At 37.1% G+C, this 15,415-nt stretch overlaps 1 protein-coding gene across 1 annotated transcript in view; it reads right to left on the reverse strand.

The window, feature by feature from the left end:
• The window catches only part of ampd1 (adenosine monophosphate deaminase 1), a gene marked incomplete at its 3' end in the record, with an annotated part of 18,054 nt that extends 3,165 nt beyond the window's left edge, over nucleotides 1-14,889 (reverse strand). Inside the window, exons 1-13 of the mRNA XM_015377828.1 lie at nucleotides 14,747-14,889; nucleotides 12,681-12,689; nucleotides 11,524-11,689; nucleotides 11,213-11,366; nucleotides 8,800-8,965; nucleotides 8,443-8,662; nucleotides 5,483-5,612; nucleotides 5,056-5,250; nucleotides 4,632-4,763; nucleotides 2,960-3,123; nucleotides 2,685-2,811; nucleotides 2,371-2,534; nucleotides 2,144-2,264 (exon numbers count right to left, since the gene is read on the reverse strand). Coding sequence (XP_015233314.1) covers nucleotides 2,144-2,264; nucleotides 2,371-2,534; nucleotides 2,685-2,811; nucleotides 2,960-3,123; nucleotides 4,632-4,763; nucleotides 5,056-5,250; nucleotides 5,483-5,612; nucleotides 8,443-8,662; nucleotides 8,800-8,965; nucleotides 11,213-11,366; nucleotides 11,524-11,689; nucleotides 12,681-12,689; nucleotides 14,747-14,768 — 1,770 coding nt within the window. The remainder of the gene's footprint in view (nucleotides 1-2,143; nucleotides 2,265-2,370; nucleotides 2,535-2,684; nucleotides 2,812-2,959; nucleotides 3,124-4,631; nucleotides 4,764-5,055; nucleotides 5,251-5,482; nucleotides 5,613-8,442; nucleotides 8,663-8,799; nucleotides 8,966-11,212; nucleotides 11,367-11,523; nucleotides 11,690-12,680; nucleotides 12,690-14,746) is intronic.
• Nucleotides 14,890-15,415: the final 526 nt, after the last annotated feature.

Below are 15,415 nucleotides of genomic sequence, written 5' to 3' on the forward strand. Positions count from 1 at the left end.
CTTGTTTTAGCAGATTAGCATGCATATTTTTAATAACAGGACTATAAATTCATATTTGTATTTAAAACAGAATATAGAAACTGGTTAACATTATATTAATGTCGAATCTCTAAACAAATATAACAGGAAGGAATTGTGCTTGATTTATTGGCTTCATATCTGAGTTTGGGTTGTTCTAGCTGCAAGTCAGAAAATTGCGGAAATTACCACTGGTTTTGTTGCTGGCTTACTTTACCAATACAAGCCAGAAACAATGTATTTTCATCTCTTTTTCAAGCTTTCCAACACTAAAGGAGCATGTTTATCACTAGATATTTCTGTAGCATGATGTAATTCAATGGTTCAAAGAGTTAAAAACCACCAGAGCGTGGTGTTAGTAAGTAAAATCAAATACTTTCCCTACATTTTGTATTCATAAGAGCCATAATGAGCAGTGAACCCACATCTGCACAGAAAGCTTGCACTTTTCCAGATGTAATTACAAATTAGGGAGCCTTGTTTTTCACTTTCTAACATGGTCACCCAAGTACAAAGGAAATGCAGCATAAATCACAGCTGAAGTCCAGTTCACATCTCCTCTCTGACTGGATTTCAGAATTAAGCTTTGGTGAAAAATTGTTGGATGTGGATAGATAACGGTTAATATGACAGTTTAGCATTTCTGAAATTAGGTTTAATTAAATTGTTATAAGCAGCTGATATCGCCCCAATGCTATTGTTTAGACAATTTGCTGCAGCTACTGGTACGCGTCGAAGCATCTGCTTCGGTTGATGCTCTATTGTCAGCTCATGTTCCAACAAAGATCTTTGGTGGAGGCATTTGGTCTGTTTATGGAAAAAATATGGTGCCGTGTTCAGAGATTAAACCTATTTTACTAGAATTAAAGTCACAGGGAAACAGCTTTTTCAATGGTTATAATTCTGAATTCTCCTGAGTTGTGCCTGACTTTACACTAGTGAATAAAGTGAATGCGATTGGTCGATTATCAAGAGGGCGGGATTGTTGTGGCGGAAGGTTCGCAATCAAATTTGGTTGTGGCCGGTTTATCGAAAGCATTCTAACCAGTTAGCAACTTAGTGCTAGTAGGTTCCCAGTGGGAAATTACAGTGGGACCAAGTAGGTGACTTAGCAATGACACCGTCAAGGAACGCTATGGACAGCAGAAACATGCAAGAGGAGGAGAGTTTTGTGTCGGAGGTTGTGGATGAGTCTCCTCCGTCATACATTTTTTATTTAGAGGAGGAAAGTGGAGATGAACTTTTTGTGGAAAGACACCAGAGTGGCAGAACCTTGGTTTGGTGTAGAAGGCTTACAGCCGTACATGTTTGAGCCCTTGCCTCACAACGATGCCAGTTCTGTTAGCTCTACGCCTGCTGAAGACACAGACGTCCATCCCCTTGAACACTGGGACGGAACTCAATGGGAAAGTAAAAGATTTTTATTTCTTATTTCAGCCTTTGCGTATATTAGCTGTGACATATGAATCAAGATGCTATGACTGAAAAAACTTGATTGACAGATGATCATTGATAAATGATTGTCTGAATCTAGGTGTACAAGCTGACGTATAACTAACAGGCCTGCATAAGATAACAGAGAAAAAAACACGGATTTTAAGGTAGGGTTTTTTTTAAATAGAAATTTTCTAACTTTTGGGACAATATCGTCTGGCAAAGAGTACATTTATATACATGTTTAAGCCAGAATTATTTGAAATTTAAATACGACTTCCCTACGACTTTAAAGGCCAATTTGATCTTTGCCCTTCTTCGACTAACAGTTAGAAGATGACAACAGCATTATTGATTATTCACTGCAGGAAACAGACAGAAATTTTATTATATTGTTTTACTACACCAAATTTTACACCTAAATTATTCTTAATATACTGTCTGCTCAAAATCTCTCAACAGAACATTACGTCTAAACAGACGATTGCTGTTTTAAGTTGGAACATTATGTAAAGAATCAGGTTTAATCCCAGCCAGTCTTCAGCTTAACTCTCAGTTCCTCAACAGATGTCTGATGAATTGAATTTAATTCAGTTCAAACTGCTATCACTAAACAGCGATTCCCTTACTGAGAGAAGGTTAGAGCTGAGCTGAGAGAACTTATTTTAAAGTATGCAGCTGAATGACTGACCTTCTTGAGGTTAAGACCATGAGAGATGTTGTCAGCAGTCATGAAAGCCGCCAGTAAGTGGGTGATGGCCCCGGCTTCACCGCAGTGAGGTCTGAATGTGAATGTGTTCATTCCTCTTTGTCTAAAACACAAAAAAAACAAAAAACAAACATCATATTTCAGCAATAAAGCAAGCCATACAAACAGTTAGATAAGAGGGATTGTGTTTTAGGAATAAAGGTTCTCACCTACGCAGCTGGTTAAGAACAGCAATGTTGGCGTACATGTAATAGATATAATAAGTGTAGGAGGGATTCTTGACAATGTCCCACTCTTCTGGCTTTGGACTTTTTGTAGAAAACATGTGTCCACTGTGTTTGGACTCATCGTCCACACTGTCAAATCCTGTCACCTGCACAACAAGAGCAAAACAGTTCATAACATAACAGAGAGTATGCTCATATGTCTGCTGGGTCACACAGATATTCTCAGAATAATTACACCTTTTTCTTTTTTTTTGCAGGTTTGGTTTAACACTTTGTTGATTTTGGTCCTGACTCACATGCTTGAGGAAGATGCTGAGTTCTGGGTTGGACTGTGGGTCAATTGTGGCCTGAAAGATGGGCAGGAAAATGTTCTCCAGCATCTTCCCAAAGTGTGGTACAAAGTTCCTGCCTCTGAAGATGTCACTGAGGTGGAAAAAAATCCAAAAATAAAAACTTCACTCAGCCTTCTGGATGAGTCACAAACTTGTATAATAACCCCAAAATAATATTTTTTTATGGAAAAGTTATACTGTTATAGTCGGGTCCATGGAATAAAATCATGCAAACTTACTAGATTCTGGGAACTTGAATCATCCATTTGAGATTGGGAGAGAAGACTCTGTGCTTTACAAACCAACTAGAGAGTTTTCCCCACTCGTTTGGATTGCAGCCGTAGATAGACAGACGGGGCTCAGCATACTGGTACTTGGCATCCTCCAGGTCACTGGCTACCTCCTAGAAAAACAAAGGGAAATATGGTCTATATTTTACAGATTTTATCTATAAAGGATTGATAAAGGAGTGAACAAAATCTAAATTTAGTTCTTGAAACTGCACATGGTGTGTAAGTAACAACAACACAACTTCTGAGGTTATGATATCTTTTTAATCAACTGTATTAATAAAATATTATTTCTATTTAAACTAGTGTTGCACCGATACCTCTATCAGGCGGGGCTCTTATCCAGCAATACAATGGTGGTATTGGTATTGGCCAACAAATAGGGAGCCGATACCATTTTGAGAGCCAAAAGTTTATTCAACTATCGTCACCCATTCCAGGTAGGCAATAAAAAGTTCTACTGGATTCACTTTGTATTAGTCTTTTCCTGATTCACAAAGGTAGGCAGCAGCTTGACAAAGCCATGATGGCAATTCTATTACATCCAAATAGTATGCAGTTCTTCAAATATACACACACACATCAATTTCAAACAGATTGTGTCGGTATGGAATCGTAACGGCAAATACTGCACAGCAAGGTATCGGTATCGGGGCCAAAACATGGCATCGGTGCAACACTAATTTAAACAGATGAGCAGACAAAAATGGCAAAACCTGCACATAAGACAGAAGAAATTTTAAGAGATAAAACTTGTGTAACAGTCTGACTGTGCAGCCTGTACTGTAAAGGCAAAAAAAAAAAGCTGTCCTCAAAGTAAATTCCGATTACGTTTTATGTTCACATGCAGAACAAAGGAAATGCGTCTTTGCTCATTAATCCAAATGTAAGCTCGTCCTCAGAAGTGAAGAGAATGTGATCTGTGAAAATGTAATTTGAAAGGATTGCAATTCTTTAAACTCAATCTGAAAAGCAGAAATAAAAAAATGAAATATAAAAAAATAAAATATAATTTCCATTTGCAAAAATTTGTGCTTGCAACAATAATGGAACAAAATTTGCTCCATATACATGCTAAGCTTAGCTGCTATTCTAAAATAAGCTTGTTGACCCAAAGTGAAAGTTTTAACTAACTTCCAATTCAGCTCAATTGAAACTAACTCTAATTTTATAAACCCTAAAGAGTAATTAACTTTATCTAAATATCTACAAACATCTATCTATAATAAGAGTATCTTCAGCTAAATACACAGTTATTATCTAAATATGTTATGTGCCTATTTAATAAGATATTGGCCCAATAATGAATTCGTAAAGATGCTAATTGAAGTCTACCTTATTTATAGCTTAAAAATGACAAAGAAGAGCAACATTCCTGCATAACAAGGTACATATATATTCCTCTAGGATTATATCAGTTGACACCATTGTTAGGTTTCATAAGAGTTTAAATATCTGATTATATGCAAATTACATCATTATTATCTTAATGTGCTATCATAGGCTAAAATCCTAAATTGAAAACACATTTTTTTTGCATAAATCTATATAGTTATTCTGTTAGGAAAAGTTATATAAATGAATTTGATTGCCTTTTAGGATAGGATTTGTACAAACAAACCTTAATAATGGTTGCAAAATATTCTCCGCTGATGTGATTCTCTGTCTTCAGGTAGAGATCCCGCAGCTCACTGGCTCCAACAGGGTTGTATTTAGCATTGAACTTGTCAAAACGCTGGAATGTTTGTCTCCCCTTGAGAGAAAAAATAAAAGGTTGTTAAAGAAGAAGAAATAGATTTTAATTTAGAACATCAGCTTTAAAAACCTTTGAATAGTCGAGGTATTCATGTTAAATATTCATGTATAATGACTTTACATTCTGAGATTAAACAATGAAAACAATACAAACGTTATCAGCTGCAACAGGAAAATATATATTTTAATTTTAAGATCCCTAACATCCATTCTACTAGTATTTTATTTCTTTAATTTGACTGATAAATCATTATCCATTTAATCCAATCTGTATCAGTCAGGTAACGTACAGCGTGCACATCCAAAGAGTCCACAGTAAGGTCATAGGGATGAAGGTTGAGGCTCTCAAACAGCTCCCTCATGGTGACCTCCTTCCCTTTAAGAAGGTGCACGACTCGATCGGCATCGACGCGGTAAGACTTTTTGATGAAGCGCAGCAGATGCTTCTGGTTCATGCAGGCAGCAGCGTGGATGTGGGTGTCCACCTGAAATACACAGTAATAACAGACTGAGTTGTTTTGATTGCTGTGACACCTGTTAGTCGTCTCTAGAGGGCGCTACAGCAGTGGCACCTTTTGCTAAACTACCTACTTTCCCATTTCCAATATCATTGCCCTAATTTATGCTTTTTTCCCCTTATGAATGACCAAAGTAAATAAAATGACCAGAATTACAGGATTGCTGCTTTTTCAAGTCTGCTTTTTACAGATTGTTTACCTTCCTGCAGTTGTAGAAATCCCTGTGGGGGTTCAACTTCAGCTCCTTCATCTCCTCCATCTCATTCAGCATCTCATGCACATTAAACTTGGAAATTAGGAACTTGAGACGCCTATGAGTGTAGGTCTTCCTGCAAAAAGAAAACGAAAAAACAAACAAACAAGTAAGTATAACATTGAGGTAACTCAACTACATCCATCTTTCTGTGGCAGTAGTGCAAAGTGCCTTTATATTTGGTGATAGGATGTATCTTTAACTGCAACTACAAGCAGTGCAGCTCTGAACAGATCTACTTAATTGTATGTTCTCTGTTATTTGCACTGCTGTAGATGCATATCAGTACGCCCTTTAAAGTTGAATTACTGAAATTATTGAGTTAAAAAATATAAAATTGAAATTAGACATTTCCTGTTTCAGCAGCTTAAATTATGGATTTTATCTACCATATTGGTTGATCAAAAATCTTTGTGTTTTTTTTTAGGTTCTCATACAGTACCACACATAAAACACTCTTCAATGTCCAGGTAAGTAGAGAAATATCAGTGTTTCTACCTGCAATGCATGAAAAGATGCAGAATCCTTTTTTTTTTAGCTAAACATCTTACAGTAAATCTAAGCAAATATTTCTATGTTTGCTTTCAGAACCTGTGTGACTCAAGTCAAATGTTTTCTGTAAGATTTGTTTTTTTTCTTGGCGGTTGAGGGAGCTTTTGGCTCATTCCTCCCAAAAGAACCAGAGCCCCAGAGTCAGGTCTGATGGTTTGGAATACCAATTTTGTGTAGAAGCATTAATTTACAAGCTTGTTAACAAATGTCTTACAATCTTTGGGTTTCTCAGTTTTCATTTGTAGATTATTAATTTCTTGGTATTTATCTATTTTTTTAGATATAGCAAGAATAATTTTATTTATTTTTTTGTTTTAAAGTTTCCTTTGTCTTTACAAATGGAAGGGAACTTCCGCTTGTTTCTTTTTGCCGGTTTGCATGTATTAAAACATGTAAAAACATGTTTGCCTTCATAGAGCAGAAATTCAAAAAAAGGGGCAAAGTGATTTCCTTGTTAAATTCAACCAGCAGCTAATACAAACATTCTATGTGTATGTACCTTTATTTAAATGCAGATCATCCTCCAATGACCAAAATGCACAAATCTTCACATGAGAATTTAATGCTCTGTATCTGGAGTCTTTGAAGATCAGGCCCTTTGCATCTTAATTTAGCTCAATTTAAGCTGTAACCCTTGCTTTGCTGCTTTTATTCTTTCACAGCTTTTCCACGTGTTTTACTATCTCATTTTGTTTGTTGTTTCCAACCTCCTTTCTCAGTATTTAAGCTCTTTATTTCATTACCCTTTTGCAACCCTTCCCTGCTTCATCCTGTTATCTCAGACTGGTCCATGTCCTGATTAACCTATTCTATTTTATTTTCTATTTCTATAATGTTTCTATTTCAAAACTGTAACAAATACTTAATAAAAATCAAATCTCAGCCTATAAAAATGTCAATGTTGTTCTTTCTTCTTAATGGCATCAGTTTGTGATGTGCACCAGTCCCTTCTGCAGTAAAACACCTACACAGCATGATGCAGCCTCTACCATATGACTCAGCTGTGTGGGAATAGTGATCTCAGATTTTTTATCTTCCCCAAATATTCCCCCAATCTTTCATCCATCCACTTTTTTCCTGCTTAGTTCTTGTCCGGGTTGTGGTGGAGCCAGTGCCTATCTCTGGCAGTCAATCTGCAATGCACATAATCTGTCACAGGGCAATGCAGAGACAAACAGGACAAACAACCTTTTTCATCCACGCACTCACACCTAAGAAGCCAATTAACCTAATAGTCATGTTTTTGGGAGGAAGCCAGAGTACCTGGAGAGAACCCACACATGCACAGGGAGACCATGCAAACTCTGTGGAGAAAAACCCCGGGGTAGAAATCGAACCCAGAACCTTCATGCTGCATGGCAACAGCGCTTCCCACTGCATCACTGTGCAGCCTTTCCAAACACAGGTTTGGACAGGAAATGTCTCCAAAATCGAAGTGTCTGCACCAGAGTTTGCCAACTGTGAACTTGCTGGATCAATGGCTTCTTCCTCACTCTCCTAACAGCATCAGCGAGCATCGTTTGCTTTGCTTTTCTTCACATTTCCCTCCCGAACAATGTGATGTTGGACACATCAATGCTCTTTATACTTTGGTATGATTGTTTTACCAACTGAATTCAAACATCTTGAATTTTGACCTGATGAAGAACCTGACTTTTAGGGGTCCATTCTTGCTTACTTTCTCACTCCTTTTACAAATGTAATGTTTTATCTTCAAATAAGGTTAGAAATAACTTTAAGATCTTTAACAATTTGTGGCATTTGGCAAACAGAAATAAATAGCGCTCCTAAATGACTTTAAACTTTCCAAGTTAAAGCTGCGTAAAAGTAAAACAAAGTACATAATTTTATGGACTGTAAGTAAACATCTGATTTCAGCTCATAAGTAATAATCAAAGTTCACATTTATTCCAACAAGAACGTCTTTCCTCTGCTTTTATAACAACTTTTGTATTTCAAAATTTCAAATCAAACTCAGCACAATCATCTTCAGCCTGCATTAATCCAAAGATTGTAGGCAAGGTTTTAATTCAATTCAATTCAGTTTATTTATATAGCGCCAAATTCACAACACATGTCATCTCAAGGCACTTTACAGTTCAACCAGATCATATGGCTTATTAATAATTAATAATATTAATAATATTAATAAAAATATTAATTAATAATCATGTCCCATTACACATCCTTAAACCTGAGAAGGATCATGAGCTTTAGGTTAACAGTATATGTCATTGTTTAATTTTAAATTATTTGGTTCTCCACAGAAGCCTGCACTCTCTGTGATCTCCTGTCAGATGAATTTCTATCTTAATAACTATTAGAAAGTGAAAGATAAATTAAACGATACTTACGTTGGGCCCTGTGCAATCAGAGCAATGAGGAAGTTCATATCATCAATGAATGTGTTGTAGTCTGGATGAGGCAGATCTTTGGGCTGGTGCTTGTCTGCAGCTGCAGCGTCGTTATACACATACATAAGACCGTCCTTCATTCGGGCTACATAGCCGAGGTCCTTTGGCAGGAGTTTGGTGTCAAAGGGATCCTCTCCATCCTTTGGAGGAGCATTGAAAACTGAGAAAAAAAGGATTTGGTTAAAAAAAAAACACACAGAATACTAATTGTTTTAATTGATGATATTTGTCAGTGTTAGGGTAAAAAAAAATCATAGTGTTTCATCATCACGCATGATGTGGCTTTTCTCTTGTCACCTGGCTGCACCTCATCGTCAATTTTAAATGTTTCTCCCTCTATTTGACGCAGAAACTGGGAGGCGGTTCTTGGGAAGCGCTGATAGGCAAGTTTCATGTACTTCTCCCTGATGGTTAGGGCACGGTACAGACCCTTACACGACAGCTCAAAGTCATCCATGGTCACCTGGTCAAAACAAAAACAAACAGAAATATGGAACATATAAAGTAGAGTTGACCTTATATGAAACCCCAATAAGGAAAAAATAATAAGTAGAAAGTGAAAGGACCAAGATCTCAATAAAACAACATACTGTATGTTATTGACTCACTGTTTTAAGGAACACCAAAAAATGTCTGTTGATTTTGTTCATTTTTTTTTTTAGAGAATGATGATATGTAATCTGTTTCTTATTCAATAAATATCAATTTAATGTAATTTTGGGAAAACAGAATTCCTGTGAAAGAGTATGATTAATATATTTTTTAAAATTTGATTAAAAAATAATAGTTGCAGAACTTTTATTAAAAAAGCTGCATACAAATTAACAAAAGGTTGATCTAAAAAATTTTCAAATTACAAAAATGTCTGCAGAATGTGTGTTTTTAATCAGCTGCTGAGGTCATGCTCACTGTGAGACCTTCAGCTGCAGTGCATATAATAAACCAGCTCAGCTAAAGGGTTCCTTTCCAGGAACTGGAAATGGCAAACTCATCGCCGTGAAACCTGAACTCTGGCTCGCTCTCACATCAGTCCCACCCCCGTGTCTCTGCTAATAGCAGCAGGCCTGGGGGCTCAGCCAGAGGAACATGTAGTCAGTGAAATTCAAGTTTAGACTCAAGCAACAGATATGATTTTATAGGCAGCAGAAAATTTGGAGTAAAATCTCTACAACATTTAAGATTAAAAAAAATATACATATATTTTGTTTTATTTTATTTTTTTAATTAGCATATATTTTGAAATTTGATATATATGCCAGTTAAATATTCTAAAATATTGCCAATGCTAATGTAAACCAAATCAAACATTTAACTCACCAGATCAAAAGTAAATCATTAACAGCTGTGTGCCATCTGAGCCCCATTTATCTGCCTATTTCAGCACCATCTTATGTAACTTTAACCTAGTATTTCTACTGGTGCAGAATACTGTGTCCACATTGGCAAGCTAACCAAATGTAAATATTAATGTCATGATCTTGGCACTGATGAGTGTCTTAATTGCTCATTTCATTCACCTGTCTATTTCTGCCCCGGTTCCTCATTACTGCTCAGCTGATTCACCTGCTCCTGCCTTTAATTAAGCTGCTTGCTCCCAGTCGCATTTCTAATTGTGTTCTGACTTCCTGATCCTGACCTATTTCTGTATTCGGACCTTTGAGCCTACCTGCCCTTGTACTTATTTGTTTGCCTGACCTGTCTTCGGATTCTGCTGGATTCTATTGTGGACTGAATCTGGATCTGCCTCTTGACTTCGCCCTCTGGATTATCCTGCCTTCCTTCACCATCTGCTCAGATCTGATCTACATTCAGTTCTGTGTCCTTCAAGGCTTCGGAGTCTGGAACTCTCTGTGCAGCAAGCGCTGCATATTGCCAGCTGACCAGCTCGCATCTACCTCATTCTTTGGCTCGGAGTGACCGCTAAACCAGGTTAGTAACTCACACGTTCAGATCATCCTCCGTTAGGTTTTCATGGTCACTAATCTGTATTTCCTCTCGCTAGAGTAACCTGCCTCGGTCGCCCTAGCCACTGCTGCTGCAGATCCACAAACCATCTGTCGTAGCTTTAATAAACACTTTTTGGATTAATAAACACTATCTGTCTTTCCTGATTACTGGGTCCCTTCTAAGTTAAAATTACAATTTATCTATTTTGGACTAATCACAAATTAATATAAATGTTTTTCAGTTTCAATTAATACTTATATTCTGCACAACCCTAGACATTCTGTGGGCGGATGTTTTTTTTTTTATAGAAATATATAATTTTTGATGTGAAGGTTGTAGCCAGTAACCTTAAAGATAACAGATATTATCATCATCATTATTGTTATTATTTGAACATATTTGGCCTTTTGAGATAAAAATGTTTTAATTCCTTTGGAAGATTTGGGTTGAATATTCTCGTAGAGTTTTAATTTTATGCTTCTTCTAACTGGAAATAATATTTATGTTTTGGATTAGGGTGATGGTAAGGAGGCCTTGCAGTCATGAATACCTAAAATTTAAGTTTGATTTGGATCTTTCACCTCACTGTCAAAGACAGTAAAATTATAGCAAAAGAAAAAAAGATTTAGTTCTTCTGTTCCCTGAAGAGAAACGTATATTAAGTCTCTGATTGTAATTTTTATTTTAAAGACTTATATAGGAATAATAGAGCAGTTAAGCTACTGTGCTACTCTTTTAAATCATTTAAGAAATCAAACTGTACCCCAGCAGCACAGTCTCCAATGACGGCCACTCTCTGGAAGTCAGGAACCTCCAGATAGGTAGGGGTGTCCACCTTCACCGACATCACAGGGGCAGCCGCTGCCTGAGGCGCAGCAGTGGGGACGACCACCGTCCGGCTGCGCTGGAGCCTCTTGCTGTTTTGGAAGCAAAGATGAGAAACATTTTAAATGAACTTCTGCTCAGACTCTGCGATCATTTAACTCATCCACAATCTGAAACCTGGAAATTATCCTCATCTTTTGTTTATTTTTAACTTTACAGCATCAAAATCCCAAACAGTATTCATCTCACCGTTTCTCTGTGTTATCATCAGCATGCAGGTGGTGGGCCATCTCCTGGTGCAGGATGGGACAGTCATCAGCCACATCAAACAGGGAGATTTCATCTCGGACCTGCTCATCTTTAGTCTCCGATGCGAAGACCTTCTCAGCGAAGGCCCTCATGTTGTCATCGGTCTCTGCCAGGTAGGTCAAAGTTTTGAGCTTTTAGTGACATACAAGCATCCTCCATGACTGAACGACACCAGACAAACTGCATCCAGGACTTTTTAGCTAAACTATTTCTGCATAAACATGCCAGCTCTCTGACAAGGGTGCGCTGGACATAATGGTCTACATCTATGACATGTAAAGCACCTACCTCATTAAAACTGATGCATACAGACTCTAGAACATGCGCTGAATAGATGTGACTAAAGACCGACTCAGCTACTAAGAAACAGCAACTCTGACCTCCAACATGTGTCCTGTTCACACAGCGGAGCGACAGAGATGAAGCACCGAAAAACACACACACTGGAAAAAATTGAAATCTAGATAAGTCATGTTTTCTTAAAATAAGTGCATTTGTTCTTGAATTGAGGAGATAAAAGAGACATTTCAGACAATTCAGATTTGAAATAAGAAAACACAATTGCATTGTCTTATTCCAAGTGCATATTATCCAGTTATCTTATTTTAAGAGTAAAAATACTCATTCCATTTGCAAACTATCTCATTTCCCTATTCAAATCAAGGGTAAATACACTTAATTTAACAAATTTTTACTTATTTCTAGATATTTTTTCCAGTGCAGTGGGCTTGAATGGATACAAGATCTTCAATGCACAAGTTCAGAATCAGTTTTCTGTTTTCAGTTTTAAAGCTCTTGCAAAAAATATATTTGCTTTTGGTCTCATTTCTTTTTGTGACATTTCATAGCAGTCTCCAGGCTTTCTGAATCTCATTCAGAAAGTCTGGAAACCAAAAGAAATGCACAAATGATTGGCTAAAGGAAAGGCTTAGACAAGAGAACAATGGATTGCTTTATACTTTTGCTGGAACTGATTTTGATAGATAGAAGATATGGGAAAGAAGGACCAGTTTCTGCCTACAACATGCACCTACTTTACAGCCAACATAGTCTAATACAACACAAATAATCCAGCACTTCTCAGCTTCAGTACTTACTCTGTTGAACTGATTGTATCATTCAGGAAAGTAGCATCAACAAGGATAAAATCACAAAAAGAGAGGGTTAGAAACATATCGGTTAGAGGTCATTATCATGTGAGCCAAAAAAAGAATTATAGATGTTTGGATCATGTGGGAGAGTTACTAACAGGGATGAGAACCTTGGTTAGATGAGGGTTTAGGAAGGTGAGGATGGAGAATGATGAGGCCTTTATGAATCTTATGACTTCTTCAACAGCTGAATGCAGTCACTTCATTAAGAATGCATCTTAACCCCTTAATGCCTATTGTTGCAAATATGCATCAAACTGTTTGTTTGACAAAAACAGCCAAATTAAATTCTGCATTTCTCCTAATTCCAGCTATTCAACATCCATGTGAACTTTGGAACCTTTGCCAAACACTTGTTTCTGGTACGACTGGTCCCTGGCGGTGCATGTCTATCATTTAAGTTGCAAATTTGCAATATACCAACATTGCAGAATAAATAATTAGAAATGTACTTATCCTAACTTGGCAACAACTTGAAGACAAAAAAAAACAAATATTGTTTTTATATATATGTATACAGATTTAGGCACTAAGGGGTTCATAATACATGCAGAATATTTCTAATGTTCAAGTGGAGCAAACATACAGAAAAGGATTGTCTCTGTTAAAGCCTCTAAACCTGCACATGCATTTATAGATGTTTGATGAAGCACTTCCCATTGGTTTGTTCGTTAAGCTTCACTTGGGTTTCAGTTTACTGTGAAACACAATATGTAGATATTTATACATATATAAGTTTATAGAAATCTGTGGGATTTTATCTGGATTTTAAAATAAAGTTATTTATAGTCATTGTGGGATATTTGACTCCAAGTCTAAACCATTCGTTTATAGTGGGGTTTTTTAACCTTTTGGTCTCAAAACATTTAAACCTTTTCTAGTGTGTGTTGCTTTTTTAAGTACCGTATAATAAAGTTTAAAATTTATCAAGTTTCTAGCTGTTCTTTAAAAATTTCTTTTAGCTGAGCTTGAAGCTACCAGAAGTATTTCAGATTTTGATGATTAAGTGCAGTTCACACTCTTTTAAATTTGCTGCCATCTGCAAATTAGACAGTCTCAGTAGTACTGTTTTTTTTTTTTTTTTTGGTTGTTTGTTTTTTTGCAGACAGACCCCCTTTCCACCAGGCAATCCCACACTGCATGGTGGACTATATGATCAAAATCATTAACTGCTTATAAGAATTGGGATTCCTTATGTCTAATTTGAAATATTTTGGAAATTTTAGACTCATCTGATGAGTTAAAACTCTTGCTGCCGTTGTTCAACTCCCTCTTTGGTCTAATTCTGTTGCTCAATTAACCATTCTCCACTAAAAACTAAAAAAAAATTAAATTTGACATGAAATTATCCTCATGCCTGGCAAAGGAACGCCTATAATTAGATACATTTTGGCAGAATAAACTGTTACATTTTTCTTCATGCTGCAGCTGGAATAAAAAAGTGAAGTGATATTCGAAGAGGTTAGATAACCACAGATAAGAAGCACCAACTGCTTGATCTCCTCTCATCCCATATTAATAGGAAGACTCTGCTGACAGGTCACATCCATCATACTCCTTCTGGAAGAGGCTTCACAGCTGATACTGAATCAGTTTCTATATTCTGCTCCACCTGAATCTAATACCGAACCCTGAGGTGTATCATGTCCTGCTCCCTGCAGAAGTAAATACCAAGAACTTTATCTTAAAATTGAAATTATGTGACTAAGATCAGAAATGCAAATGTATGCATTGATGTTTAACTCAAAATATCTTTATATTTAAATTAGGTGCATAAGAACCAGCAATAAACACCAGACAGGATCTGCTTGCAGAATGCATTTACTAAGTAAGCAGGCATAACAAATGATGATGCTTTAATCTTTTTTGAAGTTTGCTGTGGTGTTTCCATCATCTGCATCATAAAATATGTTTTAACCTGTTTGGGCAGGAGGCTACATCCGAGTAAAATTCAATTCAAAAAGCTGAAGTCCTGCTGAAGGAAAGCCTGGGGTCACTCTGCTGACACTCACCTGGCACCTGGACTTTAGGCATGGTGGCGGTGTAGCAGGCAAAGGCTTCCTGTGGACCGGTGATGGGTGGCACTGGACCACTGCCGTGTAGAAGAGTGGAGCCCACTCCTTGGTGACTGCACTATTTAGTTCCCTCTGCCTCACGTGTAGTCAGAACATGCTGTGCCCACATGAACGTGCCCTGATGTAATTGAGGCGGTGGGACCTGATATGTGTCAGCATCTATTTTAGGTCATCTATGAGCACCCAGGACTAAATGACGGGCATAATGTTTTTATAAAGAGATAGGCGAGTGTGGATTGGGCAGTCTGTGTTACATAACATCCAAACTGCTGTGTTCGTTATGACAAACCTGATTGGTTGGTCCTTAGTTGGTGATGAAGGGAGTGTCCATGATACGTATACCTTGGTGTCCATTAAAAAGAAAGGATGAAGATACCTTAATCCTTCTGTAGGAAGCTCTCTGTTCCACAGAAATTAATTTACTCTAATTCAGAGAATAATGGAAAATTATCTGAAAAATCTAAGTTCCTTTTGAGTAAGTTTGTTGTTCCATCCATCCATCCATCCATCCATCCATCCATCCATCCATCCATCCATCCATCCATCCTCCATCCATCCATCCATCCATCCATCCATCCATCCATCCACCATCCATCCATCCATCCA

Source organism: Cyprinodon variegatus, unplaced genomic scaffold, assembly GCF_000732505.1.
Source record: "Cyprinodon variegatus isolate N-32 unplaced genomic scaffold, C_variegatus-1.0 Scaffold159, whole genome shotgun sequence".
NCBI lineage: Eukaryota > Metazoa > Chordata > Actinopteri > Cyprinodontiformes > Cyprinodontidae > Cyprinodon > Cyprinodon variegatus.